Source organism: Archocentrus centrarchus, chromosome 1 (genome assembly GCF_007364275.1).
Source record: "Archocentrus centrarchus isolate MPI-CPG fArcCen1 chromosome 1, fArcCen1, whole genome shotgun sequence".
Classification (NCBI taxonomy): Eukaryota; Metazoa; Chordata; class Actinopteri; order Cichliformes; family Cichlidae; genus Archocentrus; species Archocentrus centrarchus.
This window is the reverse complement of record NC_044346.1, coordinates 4,462,776-4,477,858: the sequence shown is the minus strand read 5'-3', so window position 1 is coordinate 4,477,858 and position 15,083 is coordinate 4,462,776. Positions and strand designations below refer to the sequence as shown.

The window sequence follows — 15,083 nt, the reverse complement described above, 5'->3', positions numbered from 1 at the left end:
CAAATACTGCATTCAAGTGCATGACAGTTAAAAGACTGTGTTTGCATATTTTTGGACATTTAGAGTAAGATAAATGCTCTAACTGAAGATTTCTGGAGCATCTGAGTGGATATTCACAAAATACACAAGGAGATGCAGAGATCGGGTACACACAGCTATGAGGGGTGATGCAACAAAGAGCAAGTGATGACTGAGACGATATTTACACTCACAGGATAATGAGGGGAGAGGTGGGATGCACGGCTGGAAGACAGGGGAAGTAAATAAAACACAAGTCACTGAGAGCACCAGTGACCAAAATAAAACAGGAAGCACGACAGAGCAGAATAGGGGGAATAGTTTTAACTTTAAACAGAGGGAAGATAGGAGGACTAGACTGGGGAGCATAGAAAAATGAAGGGGCCATCCCCAAATTGTTCCCACAAAATTGAGAGCATGAAATTGTCCAAAATGTCTTGGTATGCTGAAGCATTACGAGTTCCTTTCACTGGAACTAAGTGATTCATCCTTCCAGAGAACACGTCTCCACTGCTCTAGAGTCCAGTGGCGCTTTGCAACACTGCATCCAACACTCTGCATTGTGCTTGGTGATCTAAGGCTTGGATGCAGCTGCTCCTCCATGGAAACCCGTTCTATGAAGCTCTCTGTGTGCTGTTCTTGAGATAATCTAAAGGCCACATGAAGTTTGGAGGTCTGCAGTGATTGACTGCAGTAGTTTGGTGACCTCTGCACACTATGCCCCTCAGTGTCCACTGACCCCACTCTGTCATTTCATGTGGCCAACCACCGTGAGACACTGTCATTCCCAATCACTGTAGAATATTTAGCAGTGAGGAAATTTAACGTCTGGACTTGTTGCTCGGTACCACGCTGGAATTGACTGAGCTCCTGAGAGCGACCCATTCTTTCTCAAATGTTTGTAGGAGCAGTCTGCATGCCTAGGTGCTTGGTTTATACACCTGTGGCCATGGAAGTGACTGGAACACCTGAATTCAATGATTAACCCCTTAACTGGCAGCAAATAAAATCACCTGAAACAACTACATAACACCCTCTGGTTATTATTGGCTCTGAACAACCCATTTCATAGCCTATTAATCGGCTGCGTCTGGTCCGCGGGCCGAATGAAGTGCATTTATATGGCAGGCTAGACCCGCCCATTTTGACTGACACCTCATTCGGCCAATCATGTTAAGAAATGGGTTTCCCAGAGCCAATAATACTCAGAGGGCGTCACGTAGCTTTGTCAGGTGAGTTGGTGCAGCCAGTTACATGATTGGCCGAATGACGTGTCAATAAAAATGGGGGGGTCTAGCCTGCCATATAAAAGGGACTACAAACGGCCCGTCACCGGGCCTTGCCAGTTAAGGGGTTAAGATGGATGAGTGAATACTTCTGGCAATATAATGTAGATTCACTTAAAGATTGGATGACCCTTTTCCTGCACATCTACCACAGACAGATTTCACCTCTAAACATTTTACATGATGTCATTAAAAGCCCAGAGATAAAAAAAAATGACTGTTGGGAACCACTTAACTAAACTAAACTACCTAACTGTGCATAAAGTGGTTGCAGTTTATCCACTTGAACCAACAATATTATGCAACCACATAGCATTGCTTAGTTTTTCTTTTCTTTTTTTTTAGCTTTCAAACTGGTTAAGCTCTTTAAGCAAATCAAGTTTGAGCTATTTTAAGCATTTTTAGGTATTTCAGCTCCAACCTTTGAGCGTTCAGCATTCACATTGCATTTTCTGCAGGAAATGTTTTTTTTTTCTAGTGACTTTGTGAATTTCTTCACAAATAAAATTTGAACCATTAGAGAAAAAATGATTCATAACCATCTCAACCACACATCTTCTTGTTTGGCTACTTTCAGCACTGCTGGTATTTATTGAAACTATCTCTCAAATTGATCTTTCTGAGTTAACTTCAATAGTTACTGCCTCCAAACCATCAACATGTCTATTGGCTATGTACCACAGGTTTTTAAGGTGGCATTAATTAAAGCATCACTTAAAAAGTCATCACTTGTCCCAGCTGTGTTAGCTAATTATAGGCCAATTTTCAACCTTCCTTTTCTCTCACAAATCCTTGAAACTGATTAACAGCAGAGGAACGGTTTGTTTGAAGAGTTTCAGTCAGGTTTCAGAATTGATCACAGTACAGAAACAGCATTAGTGAAGGTTACAGATGATCTTCTTGTGGCCTCTGACAGTGAGTAAACAGCACTGCCCCTCGAAGAAGCAGCTGCTGCAAATAATTCAGCTGTTTCACCCAAACAGGAAATGCAACGCTAATCACAGGACATAAAAACACAAGGCAGGACAAGAAATTTTGTTATGTTTGCCCAATTGCTTTATTAATGTTTGAATTTAAAATCTTATACATCTAATTTCTTAGTCTTTGTTTTTTGATTGCTGTCCAATTCAATTTTATTTATTTAGCCCCAAATCACATCAAGAATTATGCATTATTGATATGAATATTATTGTTTTGACTGCTGGTTGGTTGGTTTTCTGTGTAGTTACTGTAGGGTCTCACAACATAAAACACCTTGAGGCTACGCCCTACAATAATTACACAGAAAACCCAGCAGTCAAAACGACCCCCTGTGAGCAGCACTTGGCGACGGTGGGAAGGAAAAACTCCCTTTTTACAGGATGAAACCTCCAGCAGAACCAGGCTCAGGGAGGGGCGGTCATCTGCTGCGACTGTTTGGGGCTAGTTGTTAGTTTGTTGTTCTTTGGTGGAAGAGAAATTTATGGGATTGAGGTTCGAGATTACAACAGTGGTCCTTCAGGATCTTTTAAACAGTTGCATAAATCTCTTCCTCAGAGAGCTCTTCTTAGGTTTTTTTCTGAGCCTCCTCTTGAGTCTGCTCTAATTGATGGACTTGGCTCATTACGTCAGTAATGAATTTATCCTTTTCTTCCATAGTCTCATCAATGGACTCCTTTAGTGATTTCAGAGCTGACTGGATGGTGGACCTTTCCTGGAGCCACTGTGACCGCTCATTTTCCAGGTCTTCCTGGGCCTTGGTTGCTGCTGCTTTCATCATGGATGTTATTTTGATGTGCTCAGCCTGAAGACGTGACACGTCCTCCTCCCTCTGAAGTTTTTCCTCCTCAAGTTTTTTCTGTGCCCGGGCCAGCTCTTCCTTCAGTCTCTTAGTTTCTGCAAGCTGTTCTGCTAAGAGCCTCTCTGTACGAATTTTCTGTTCTTTTTCATGGTTGGCTGCTGCTTCCAGCTGTTCAATTTTCAGTGAACCAGCTGTGTTGATTTTTTCTTTTTCTTGAACCACCTTATAAAGCAGTGCCTTTCCCATTTCTATCTGGATGTTGACAGTTTCAAGCACTGCTTTCAATTTCTCTTTTTCTTGCAGCAAGACAGCCTTTTGTGCTTCTAGCTGTGCACTCTCTGCTCCCTTTTTGTCCGTGATTTTTCCTCTCCTTAAGTCAGAGGTTCCAGCAACAGAGGGTGTAGACGGCTGTGGTTCTTTAGCCGAGACAGGCTGGGGTCTGGGACCTGCAGCAGCCTTGAGTTGATTCACTTGGGGAGGCATTTTCAGCTGTGGGCATCACAACTGGCGGTCTGGGCTGGGAGCTGTTACTTACAGCCTGCTGGATGTACTTCACAGGAATCCCAAAATCAAAGTGATGCACTGACCTTTCCTCTGGTTTTATGTACACCTGTGTTTGTGGTGCAGGGGTCATGTCTGGCTTCAGACTCTTCTTTTGCAACTTGGGCATCACAACTGGCGGCCTGGGCACAGTGACAGGCTTCTCAGGGCTCGCTGCAGGCTGAGAGCTGTTACTCACAGCATATATATATATATATATATATATATATATATATATATATATATATATATATATATATATATATATATATATATATGGAGAGAGAGAGAGAGAGAGAGAGAGAGAGAGAGAGTACAACAAGTACAACCCTTGTTGTGTTGTACTGCATACCTTCATGTCAGCTTCACTGTGTGTGTAGAAATGTGTTGCATAGTTTCCAGGACTTTGTTTTTGAATTTATAATTTGGACCTTTATCAGCCAAAATGTATATGAGCCCACCCACCACTTTAACCACACTCTGGGTGTTGTCCTGACATATGACATAGAAACTGAAGATAGAAAGCCCCCTCCGTCTGATCAATTGTAAATAACATTTACATTCACTTGGATTTCACAGCAGGAGGGAATAAGGTTTAATACAGTAAAAGTCTTTCTGAAAGCAATGTAACTAAGTTTAAGGATATGATTCCTTCATTATTATGCTCTTCAGTGCCAACACAGTGCAGAGCAGCTACCTAAACTCTGCTCCCAGTGAGGTCGATTATCTCGTCAATAGTTTTACATCCTCACTGCGTATGACTTTGGATACTGTGGCTCCTCTGAAAAAGAGAGCCTCAAATCAGAAGTGCCTGACTCTGTGGTATAATTCAGAAACGTGCAGCAGCAGCTCACCCATAAGCTGGAGAGGAAATAGCATCTCACTAATTTAGAAGATGCTCATTTAGCCTGGAAAAAGAGTTTCTTGCTCTATAAAAACAAAGCCGTCTGTAAAGCTAGGACATCTTACTACTCATCACTGATTGAAGAAAATAAGAACAACCCCAGGTTTGTTTTCAGCACTGTAGCCAGGCTGACAAAGAGTCAGAGCTCTGTTGAGCCGAGTATTCCTTTAACTTAAAATAATAATTAATTTAAACAGCACGGGCTGTCATGGTGGTGTGGTGGTTAGCACTACTGCCTCACAGCTAGAATGGCATCTAAAAGGTGTGGGTTTGATTCCACCTTGGCCCGGGCCTCTCTGTGTGGAGTTTGCATGTTCTCCTTGTATCTGTGTGGGTTTCCTCCGGGTACTCCAGTTTCCTCCCACAATCCGAATGCAGTTACTGGGGTTAGGTTAACTGGTCACTCTAAATTGCCCATAGGTGTGAATGTGACTGTGAATGGTTGTCTGTCTCTCTGTACTGGTCCTGTGACAGGCTGGCGACCTGTACAGGGTGTACCCTGCCTCTCCTCCTATGTCAGCTGGGGGCTTGAGAAGTGTTCTGCACATTTTGTCATCATCTACAACAAGACACTTACTTCTATCTGTATCACTATCGTACTCAAAGAAATCCCACATGGGACTCTGCTGCTGTCTCCCAACTTTTAATGCTGCCATTATTTTGGTGATCAGCGCAGTGAGCAGACACACACACACACACAGACACACACACACACAAGCAAACACAAGTATACACACAGTGAGGTGCCGGATGGCTCTCCCAGCTAAAACTGCTACGGTAGAGAAAAAGTGATGTGCGGTTCTCTTTGGAATGAGTGGCCTTGGGCCTTCGTAGGTCTTGATGGGCTGCTGGTGGCCTGGGCTTCCTGGGACTTTCCTTGCCCGCCTCTAGCTTCTGATGGGCAGACCTGTGGTGTTCTACCCTCTTACTTACTTACTTACTTGCACTCTTTCCTGTTTCATTTTTCTCTCTATTTTTTTTTCTTCTTCCTCTTTCCCTTTCTCTTTTCTTTCTTTTCTCTTTTCTTTTTCCTAAGCCTGTCATTTCTGGCACAATTTGTCACATAGCACGTTAAAAATAATTCAAATAAAATAAAGGGTCACACAGTAACAAGAGGAGCCTATAGAGAACCTACAGAGCTCATCTTGAAATAGCAAATATGTTTGGCACAACAATGCATTCAGATCACAGTTCTGTTTGCAAGATCTGCCAGACGTGACAGGCTTTAAAAAAAAAAAAAAAGTGATTCATATCAATCCACGAGGCTTTTAAATAAACTGACAAACACGAAAACGACGGTCATTTTATCTCTCATTTCAGTTAGTTATTGTTTTTTTTTCCTTTTAATTACTGTTTTTTTTTAACTTAACTTGCTAACAGTGATAATCTTGTCCTGAACATCTGACGTTCACTCCAGTTTCTCTTTTAGGGCAAAAGCCAAAACTGAGGCACTTTTTTAAACCCACATTTCTTTCTCAATTTTTGTGGTATAGACATAAAAAACATACATCCTGCTTTTGTAACATCTCCTTGTGCTCATAGTGTAAAACGTTTTTCACCAGGACCTACAGTTTTTGTGTGGTAACCTGTTGTTTGTGGGTCGGTCAGCAGGATTTCCAGTTTCACCTAATATGCCATGAGTGTCTGTGCTGTAGTTTTGAGAGGGAGCATAATCATGTAATACTCTTCCATATCACTAGACTAGATAGTAGCAGGTAGCGAATTGCATTACATAGAGACAAGAGAATTAGTGATGCATGAAAGCGACAGTTGGTGACAGCGCGATGGTAGTGATGGAGAAGTTTTTGAAGATGCTAACCCCGAACTGGGCCCTGGACAAAATTCGGACCCAGATGAAGGCCCTAGTATGAGTGGAGGAAAAAAAACAAAGACGGCGAACTCGAGGCAATACAGGGAGAGGTATGTTTCATTTGGATCTACTTTCACCGGGGATGTGAAAAGCTATCAATGCTATGATACCAAGCAAACTTAAACGCCATCTCCAAACAAAACACCCTTCGCTTCAAAACAAGAATGTGGACTATTTTGTTCGCTTGCATGAACACAGGCGACATTTATGAGAAAAACCACAAAGGTAAACAAGAGAGCCCTTAAAGCTAGCCACCACGTAGCTGAATCAAAAAGGTCCCACACTGTGGCAGAGACGTTAATATTACCTGCCTGCAAAGCCACTGTAAATGAGATGCTCGGACCTGAAGCGTGAAAGAAATAGCCAAAGTCCCTCTCTCAGACAACACAATTGCCAGACATATTGATAACATGTCTGCAGATATTGAAAGTGTGGTTTTGGAAAAGATCCGTATCAGTGAGAAATTTGCGCTGCAACTTGACGAGTCCACAGATATTAGTGGACATGCTCAACTCTTGGCCAATGTGCGTTTTGTGGATGGAGAGGCAATCAGAGAAAACTTCCTATTTTGCAAGTCTTTGCCAGAAAAAACAACAGGAGGGGAAATTTTTCGGGTCACATCAGGATATCTTGAACAAGGAGGACTTAAGTGGGAAAACTGCACGAGTGTCTGCACTGATGGAGCCGCAGCCATGGTCAGACGCACCAAAGGCTTCGTTAGCAGAGTGAAGGAAACAAACCCAGATGTGATTGTTACGCACTGTTTCTTGCACCGCGAGGCCCTTGCGGCCAAGACTTTACCAGCAGACCTAGCCCCTGTGTTGGATGATGTTGTGCACAAACGTTTGTGCACAAACTTTGTAAAGACACGACCTTTACAAAGGCAACCTTGAAATGTTCCCACTCACCAAGAAATGGCAAGATGTTCACACCGCTGCACTGTGTGAGAACATCTGAAAACTCTCGAGGAGAAGATGTCTTTTTATTTCTCTTCAGCCTCCGCTGATAACCTTGACTGGGTTAGGGACCCATACAGCTCAGCAGTTGTTGGAAAGGACATGGCTTTGCAGGAGCAGGAGCAACTAACTGAACTGAGACAAAATTGTGGGTTAAAGCTAAGCTTTGCTGATCTACCTTTGGACAGTTTTTGGTTGACTGCTGCCAAGGAGCTCCCTATTTTAGCAAACAAAGCTATTTTGACATTGCTCCCATTTTCCACGACATATCTGTGTGAGGTGAGCTTCTCAAGCCTGACTGCCATAAAAACTAAAAACAGAGAGAGACTGAGAGCTGTTGAGGAAGAGCTTCGTGTGTGTCTGTCTTCAATTCCTGCCAGGATATCAGGCGTGGGTTTCCTCCGAGTACTCCGGTTTTCTAACACAGTCTAAAGACATGCACTTACTGGGGTTAGGTTAATTGGCTACTCTAAATTGCCCATCGGTGTGAATGTGAGTGTGGATGGTTGTCAGTCTCTCTGTGTTGGCCCTGTGACAGGCTGGCGACCTGCACAGGGTGTTTTCTGCCTCTCGCACTAAGTCAGCTGGGATAGGCTCCAGCCCTCCCACGACCCCGAACAGGATAAGTGGAAGAGAATGAATGGATGAATGAATGAAATCATTTTTAAAGTGGTATTTTCACTGTTATAGAAAAGTTCATCAAGAAACTACTTAAGAACACAGTGCCAACATAGTCAGAGTTTAGATACCAACTAAATCTTTCAATTTTGATTTCTGGAGATGTTTAAATTGTTTCCTTTTTAAAATCGTGATGCTGAAGCAGAGGAGGAGATGAGCCACTGCACCCTCCCTGAGTAAGAAAAATCACATTAGCTTCTGACGACTGTTTGTTTTCTTCTGAGAGCAGACGGAAAGGCTGCAGTGCATTACAGTCTCGGGTGGGTGTGGTGCACAGCTTCTGTACGCTGCTTTTTGGTGTGTCACGGTGATTTTGTAATAATAAAATGTTCCGTTTTTTTAGTGTTTTGTTTTACTCTATTGTGAATCTGTATTTAATGAATTTTAGAAATGCTGAAGCTGTTTCACTGAGTCTGTGGACTTTATACTTGTTGCTTTACAGCCTCATTTTTAAGTTTTCTGCGTTTATGGTGTTTTTGCCTCTATCCTTTTGACAGCCATTATTACAGCTCAGTAATTAGGCCACATACAGTATTTCACAAATTTACTAGACCAGCTGACATGAAAACAAAACAAAACAAAACAAAACAAAAAACACGCAAATATTTTAGAAATCTATCCAAAACTTGTTTAAACCTAAAACCTCCCAGATCTGACCCACTGGACATAACATTCAAACACTCAAACTAATTTTCTGCTCAGGAATGCGAGTAAATAACTGCAATTTGGCATCTTAATAAAAAAAATGATATGACTAATATTGTTCCTGCTTTTTGTAAAATAGTGCGTTTGAAATTTCATGGATGACACCATATTTTGCATTAAAATGATTGTTTTGATTAAAGAGCTTGCACATACTGGTGGATTAACCATTACAGAAACATAAAAAATGACTTTGGTAATTACAGTACTTTCAATTTATGGCAGCTTATATATAAACCTTGTATATATAACTGGTGGTGGGCTTAGAAATTGGTTAAACGCTGAATGCAAAATTATATATATTTACTGATCTTAGGGAGGGCTTTTTGTACCTGCTGGCATGATTGCAGGGACTCCAAAATAAGAAAACGCTCCATTTTCAAACTTCAGTGCCTCCTTACCGAACTCCACTTCAACTCGACCCTGCAAAAACACATCAGAGGAACACAATGTGATCTGACTGACTTGCATACAGGACATCATAGCCATGGCTAGGTCGTTGCCCTGGTGAAAGGCAAAAATCTTACAGCTACCTGTAGCACTAGGATGAAATAGTCCACGGGTTTGTTGCGCTGGAACAGGAAGTGCTGAGGGGCTCGCTTGTTCTTCTCATCGAACTTGAGCTCTTGAACCACGCTGGGGTGTTTGATCAGCCTCAGCAAGATCTTCTCTGAGATATGAGTCGGTTTGAAGGGCTCCACCTCTGGAAAAAAGCGAGAAGAAACATAAACACCTAGATTTCAATTGGATAGGACTGCAAATGTTCTTGTTACAAGTGGTAAAGCCAGAGGCTTGTTTAGGCACTGTTACTTTTTTTAGATCCTGATATTTCAGATTGCTTTTAAACTCCTTTCGCTTTTCAACTATAAAAATGTGATCCATCTATGAAAGAAAAAAAAAATCCCTATAAAGATGTTTTTGTTGCATAATGTGAAACACACACAAGCACAGATGGACAGAGAAGCGATTTGGCTGGCTGCTACCTGTGGAGAGGAAGCGGTGCGTTGCCAGGAGAAGCTGAGGGGAAATCTTCACTTTCATCTCATTCTCTGACAGTTTGAAGATGGAGAAGTCCTGCTGCTTCCGCTCATGATGAGAAACGCGGCGCTTTGTGCGATTATCAGCTGAGACGCACACAAAAACAGTGTCATTACATCACAGATTTCCATGTATTCTGACCATGTACACATATGTGTGTGTTTGTGAGTGCGTGTTTGCACACATACTGTAGAGGTCTGTCTCGTCCAGGATCTCTGACTTAATGATTTCCTCAATGACGTCCTCCAGGGTCACAATGCCCATCACCTCGTAGAAAGGGTCGCCCTCACCCTCATTGTTAACACGCTGCACGATGGCGAGGTGGGACTTCCCTGCATGAACAGTGAGCCTCACATCAGTGTCACTTTTCCCTGAATGCCGTTGGCAGCATGTACATAGAAAAGGACATGTATTCAGATCATTCAGCTGTAAATCTGACAGACTTTTATTCCCATTTAAAACCATTTACAATATGCTCCTGTGTAATTATGTGGAACTATAACACCTTTGAGCACCAAGGCTCAGAAGGAGATAAATAAGTATTTTTTGATGTGTAGATCATGCCAGGCTTTCCTAATAGTGAGCCTTAAAATTGCAGCAGTTAGCTGCTGTTAAATGATGAGTAAATGTGTTTCTTTTCACTTACTAACAGTGTAACTTTTGATTCCTGAGATGTGAAACCTGGAGTAAATTTATCCTGTAAAGAGGTGGTGTGCCATCAAATAGGATGATTAGATTTTATATTTAGACTTTGGATTAGATTTAAATAATGCTGCTTCCCTTTCCCTTGTACAGTGTGAGTCATAATGACTCTGTGGAGCTGTGCAGTCTGATGTTCAGTAAGTGGAGCGCCAGCAGGAGCTGAATGGTGTGGGTGTAACAGCAGATGGGATTTAATACAAAGGACGCACTGGATACAAAAACACAATCCATCATATGAAAGTCTGCCGTGCTCCTGCTGTGTTTACTTCCAGGGTGATGAGTGTGTGCTTTCAGAGCTAACATCTCGGGGCGTTCACAGAGATAAATGGTATAATTAATAATCCATGCAGTGCTGGGTGAAAATCTTGTTCAGGAGCAAATTTTACAGAAGAGGCAAACAAAACAAAACAGTGAAGTGCTCAGTCAGGCTGACAGGCTCTAAAGCTGGCTTCAGATCTGATTTCATTCAAGATGGGTAGGAAACATAATGGGAGTGTGTGTGTGTGTGTGTGTGTGTGTGTGTGTGTGTGTGTGTCCTGACACCAAAACCTGCACATTACAATTGTCAGTCATTCAGGCATTGTGTAATTCACAACTTTACTGTCACAAAAAAGTTTACGTGAACACCTTGACATACACAAATGTAACATGCATTCCCTGAACACATGCAAACACACACGCACGCACACACACACACACACACACACACACACACACACACACACACACACACACACACACACACACACACTGACCGAATACAGAGTGAATCCTTGTTTGTAGCCCCTCCTATTTTCAGCCGCCTGGCTTCAAATCAACTTCCCCACTCTCTGCTACACTCTCTGCCTGCCAAATACTATCTCACACACACTGATGCACAAACAGTCACGGACTCACACAAAGGCACACGATTCTGGATTCTGGCAGTGTTGCTTTCAGCTAAATAGGTCAGGCATACATACAAAGTAGACTGAGCGAGGCTCATGTGTTCTTCTGCAGTATTCTGTTTTAAAAACAGTGTGTCAGTTTTCACAATTGCAACTATGTTTTTGTGCATTTCTGCTTCAGTGTCTTCCTCCAACCATACATTTCTCTTTAATCTCCCACAATAACAATTTGTATTTCATAGATAACTATATATTCTTAATGTATAATATTCCAAAGGCATCATAATTAAACACTTGCAAACTGTAAGTTCAGGCTGGCCACAAAGCCAAGCTCAGGCAGATCGACTGATGTCAGTGCCAGATCACATCAGCTGATGGCTCAGCAGATTTCTACACATCCAGCTGGCTCTCTCATATAGGGCTCACTATGTAAGTTGCCTGCTTATCTGCAAACCTCTTTGCAACCCACCTCAATCCCAACTCTTCCTTTCATGCTATTAATCCAAGTGGGGCCAGCGAAGAACTGAGTTTCTCAACTTCCCTGACTCAGAGTGAATTCAGGTGGTGCAGCATCCTATGTTGTGGTTGAAGGGAAAACTGGAATGCACTGACATTCTCCTTCAGGATTTTATGGTTGAGAACAGAATTCATGGTTGCTTTTTTTTTTTTTACAGCACTGTAGTTTTGTATTATGAAAACAGCATATATCCTATATAAAAATGCAAAAGGTGCATACAGTAAGTAATGTTTCATCCCAAAACTCTGCTCTGAACTGAAATGCATAAAAAGGGGGAATGACAGAGAACAGATGGCTGGGAGACAAACTGGAAATTCAGCACACTGAATATTTTATACTCTGCCTCCTGGGAGACTACACTGACACGAACTGAGAGAGGGGAGAGGATTCAGAAAAAAAAAATAGCTTAAAGGGGTGTAGAATTTAAATTAGGACTCAGTGCCTGTTAATAGATATATTTACTCATCAAACCTAAACTAGGAGTCATTCCTTTTGTTGGTGTATTTATTTCACTTCAGCAGCTTTCCTCAGTGAAAGTTAGCGGTGGTGGTGAAAACAGACTTTCGGTGACAGAATCCTTCTCTAGCTTCAGTTCTCTGGCTTTCTGCAATGATCTCATTCAGCTTGCCACCTGTTTGAAGAACCCTATCCCTGGCACTGTAAGCGTTCCCCGTACTGGTGCTGTCATTGTAAACAGCAGGGAAGGTGTTACTTGGCTGCTTTCACTGGTGCCAGACACGCTGTTTAGCATTCAGGCCAAAGAATCCCTTTGCAGTCTCACCAGACCAGCAGACTCCCTGCTGCAGCTCTGATAAATGTAGTCACATCAGTGTTTTACTTGCATGGTTTTCAGTTCAGCACTCTTCTGTTACAGTATGCTGTCCTGCACTGCAGCTTATGTGCTCTCTCTCAGAAAGCACTGGTTAGATAATTTGCTTGTTAGATGCAGCATTCAGTGTTCAGACAGCTTAAGATGGTGATATAGCTCATGAGATGTGTTTCTTCTGTTCATATTTGCTGGACCGATCTGGGCTCTAATCGCATCACTGCTGCCTATAGAGAGATCAGGAAGTAGTGATGAGTGTGTATTCAGAGGGTGGCAAAGGATTGCCTACAACTACAGCTATAACACTAGAATTAGATACACATTAATGAATCACTAATAAGGACCCAATAATATAATGTCTATAAGTCTAAAAAGGTCATTGCATGCATATTTCGTACTTTCATAAGTATATTTTGGTACTTGTACTTCTAAGCAGCACTGTCACTTCTCTTAAATAAAAAAACTATATAAAACCTTGTTTTCTCAACTTTGCAACACAAATAATCAATACAAAAAGAAATCAGGCTCTTGTGGAATGCAGCTCTACATTAACATCATCTGCATGAGGGCACAGGGTGGCACATGAGCAAGAAAAGGTTTTATGAGCCAGATTTCTACACTGTGCTTATTGCTGAGTACATATTTTCATTTCCTGCCCAATTACAGCTAGGGTTTAGACTCTGCTCTGTTTATTAATCTAGACTCAGCTTGCAAATAAACAGGGTATAATTATGCTTTAAGGCTAAAATGCAAAACTGTGTAAAAAAAACCAAAAAAACAAACAAAGTCATAAGGCACCCCTTATTTCTCAGTATTTTGCTTCCAATGAGCCAGACTTTCTTGTAATTTTTAAAGTGGTCTTGAGTAATAGTTATTCAGGCTTTAAGTATAAACTTAACTCAAATTCCAAGGCTAACACAGTTTGACAGGCATAAAACTGTATTTTTGTGCCAATTAGGTGATTCCCAAAGAGCTGTTAGCCGAAAACCTGTTAGATCTCTACATGGTGTGCAGTGTGTCCTTAAAAAAATTGAGGAAACTCAACAAGTGGAAGACAATAGAAGAAGTGGCAGGCCTCACAACCGATCTACAACAGATGAACAGTATCTGAAAGTCATGTCCGTAGGAAATAGGAAAAAATCCAACAGAGACCTGAGACAGGACCTTCAGCTGATCCATCTGCTGTTCACTAAAACCTCATCAGGAGTGGTGGCTGTCAAGAAAACATTCTTAAGGAAGGGAAACAATAATGGGCTGAAACTTGGTGGCATCAGGTCTTATCTCTGGAGCTTGAAAAAGGCGACTGGACTTCTTTTTGTTTCTTGAAGACGTTTCACCTCTCATCCGAAAGGCTTCTTCAGTTCTCAACCAAATGGTGGAGAGACCCAGGTATTTACCCCCTGTGGGCGTAGTCCCCTGGAGGTGGTTATGACCCTCTATTGATCATGTGCGTGAACACATGTGCCCAGGTGTGAAGGGGGCGTGGGTCATATTTAATCAGTGGTTTCAGTTGAAACCAATTTAGGACTCCGCTCCATTGTTTCCTGTGGCCTATTGAGGTCACTGGAACAAACGTGTGAATGGGGGTTGAGACGTCTGGGAAGGGAGCTCAGGACAGCACTGTAAGCGGGGGAAAGTTGGTGACGTAATCCACCTCCTCTGTTCAATGATGGTTGTTCACAGTGGACATAGATGGCTTCTTTCACTCCTCTTTCAAACCATCTGGTTCTCTCAAAGGGATGGCACCTAGCCACTGGTACAGATATGTAGATGACACCTGGGTCAAAATCAAAACCCAAGAAGTAGAAGCCTTCACTCGTCACATCAACTCAGTGGATAAATACATACGTTTTACCAGGGAGGACACCAGAGATAACAAGTTACCATTCCTGGACTGTGCGGTGCTTATCGAGGAAGATGGAAGCCTCAACATTGAAGTTTACCGGAAGCCCACACACACAGACCAGTATCTCCTCTTTGACTCCCACCACCCTCTGGAACACAAACTTGGGGTGATCAGGACCCTACAACACCGTGCGGAAAGTGTTCCCTCTAAGGCAGAAGGGAAGCATAAGGAACACACACACATTAAGAAAGCCCTCAAAACATGCGGTTACCCCAACTGGGCCTTCATCAAATCAGCTAAGATGCACAGGAATGAAGGCCAAACACAAACTACAGAGAATGGGAAGGACAAGAGGAACAACATTGTCATCCCATATGTGTCAGGCTTGTCAGAGAAACTCAGAAGAATTTTCTCCAAGCATGACATCTCAGTATACTTCAAACCAAGTCACACCCTAAGACAAAAACTGGTTCATCCCAAGGACAAACCCGCCAAACACAAGATCAGCGATGTAGTGTATGCTGTTCAGTGCA

At 42.3% G+C, this 15,083-nt stretch overlaps 1 protein-coding gene across 1 annotated transcript in view; it reads right to left on the bottom strand.

Moving 5' to 3' along the window:
* LOC115780604 (metal transporter CNNM1-like) overlaps positions 1-15,083 on the bottom strand; it is a 32,383-nt gene that overhangs the window by 13,231 nt on the left and 4,069 nt on the right. Inside the window, exons 2-5 of the mRNA XM_030729879.1 lie at positions 9,961-10,104; positions 9,718-9,858; positions 9,268-9,437; positions 9,067-9,157 (exon numbers count right to left, since the gene is read on the bottom strand). Of these exons, the coding sequence (XP_030585739.1) occupies positions 9,067-9,157; positions 9,268-9,437; positions 9,718-9,858; positions 9,961-10,104 (546 nt within the window). The remainder of the gene's footprint in view (positions 1-9,066; positions 9,158-9,267; positions 9,438-9,717; positions 9,859-9,960; positions 10,105-15,083) is intronic.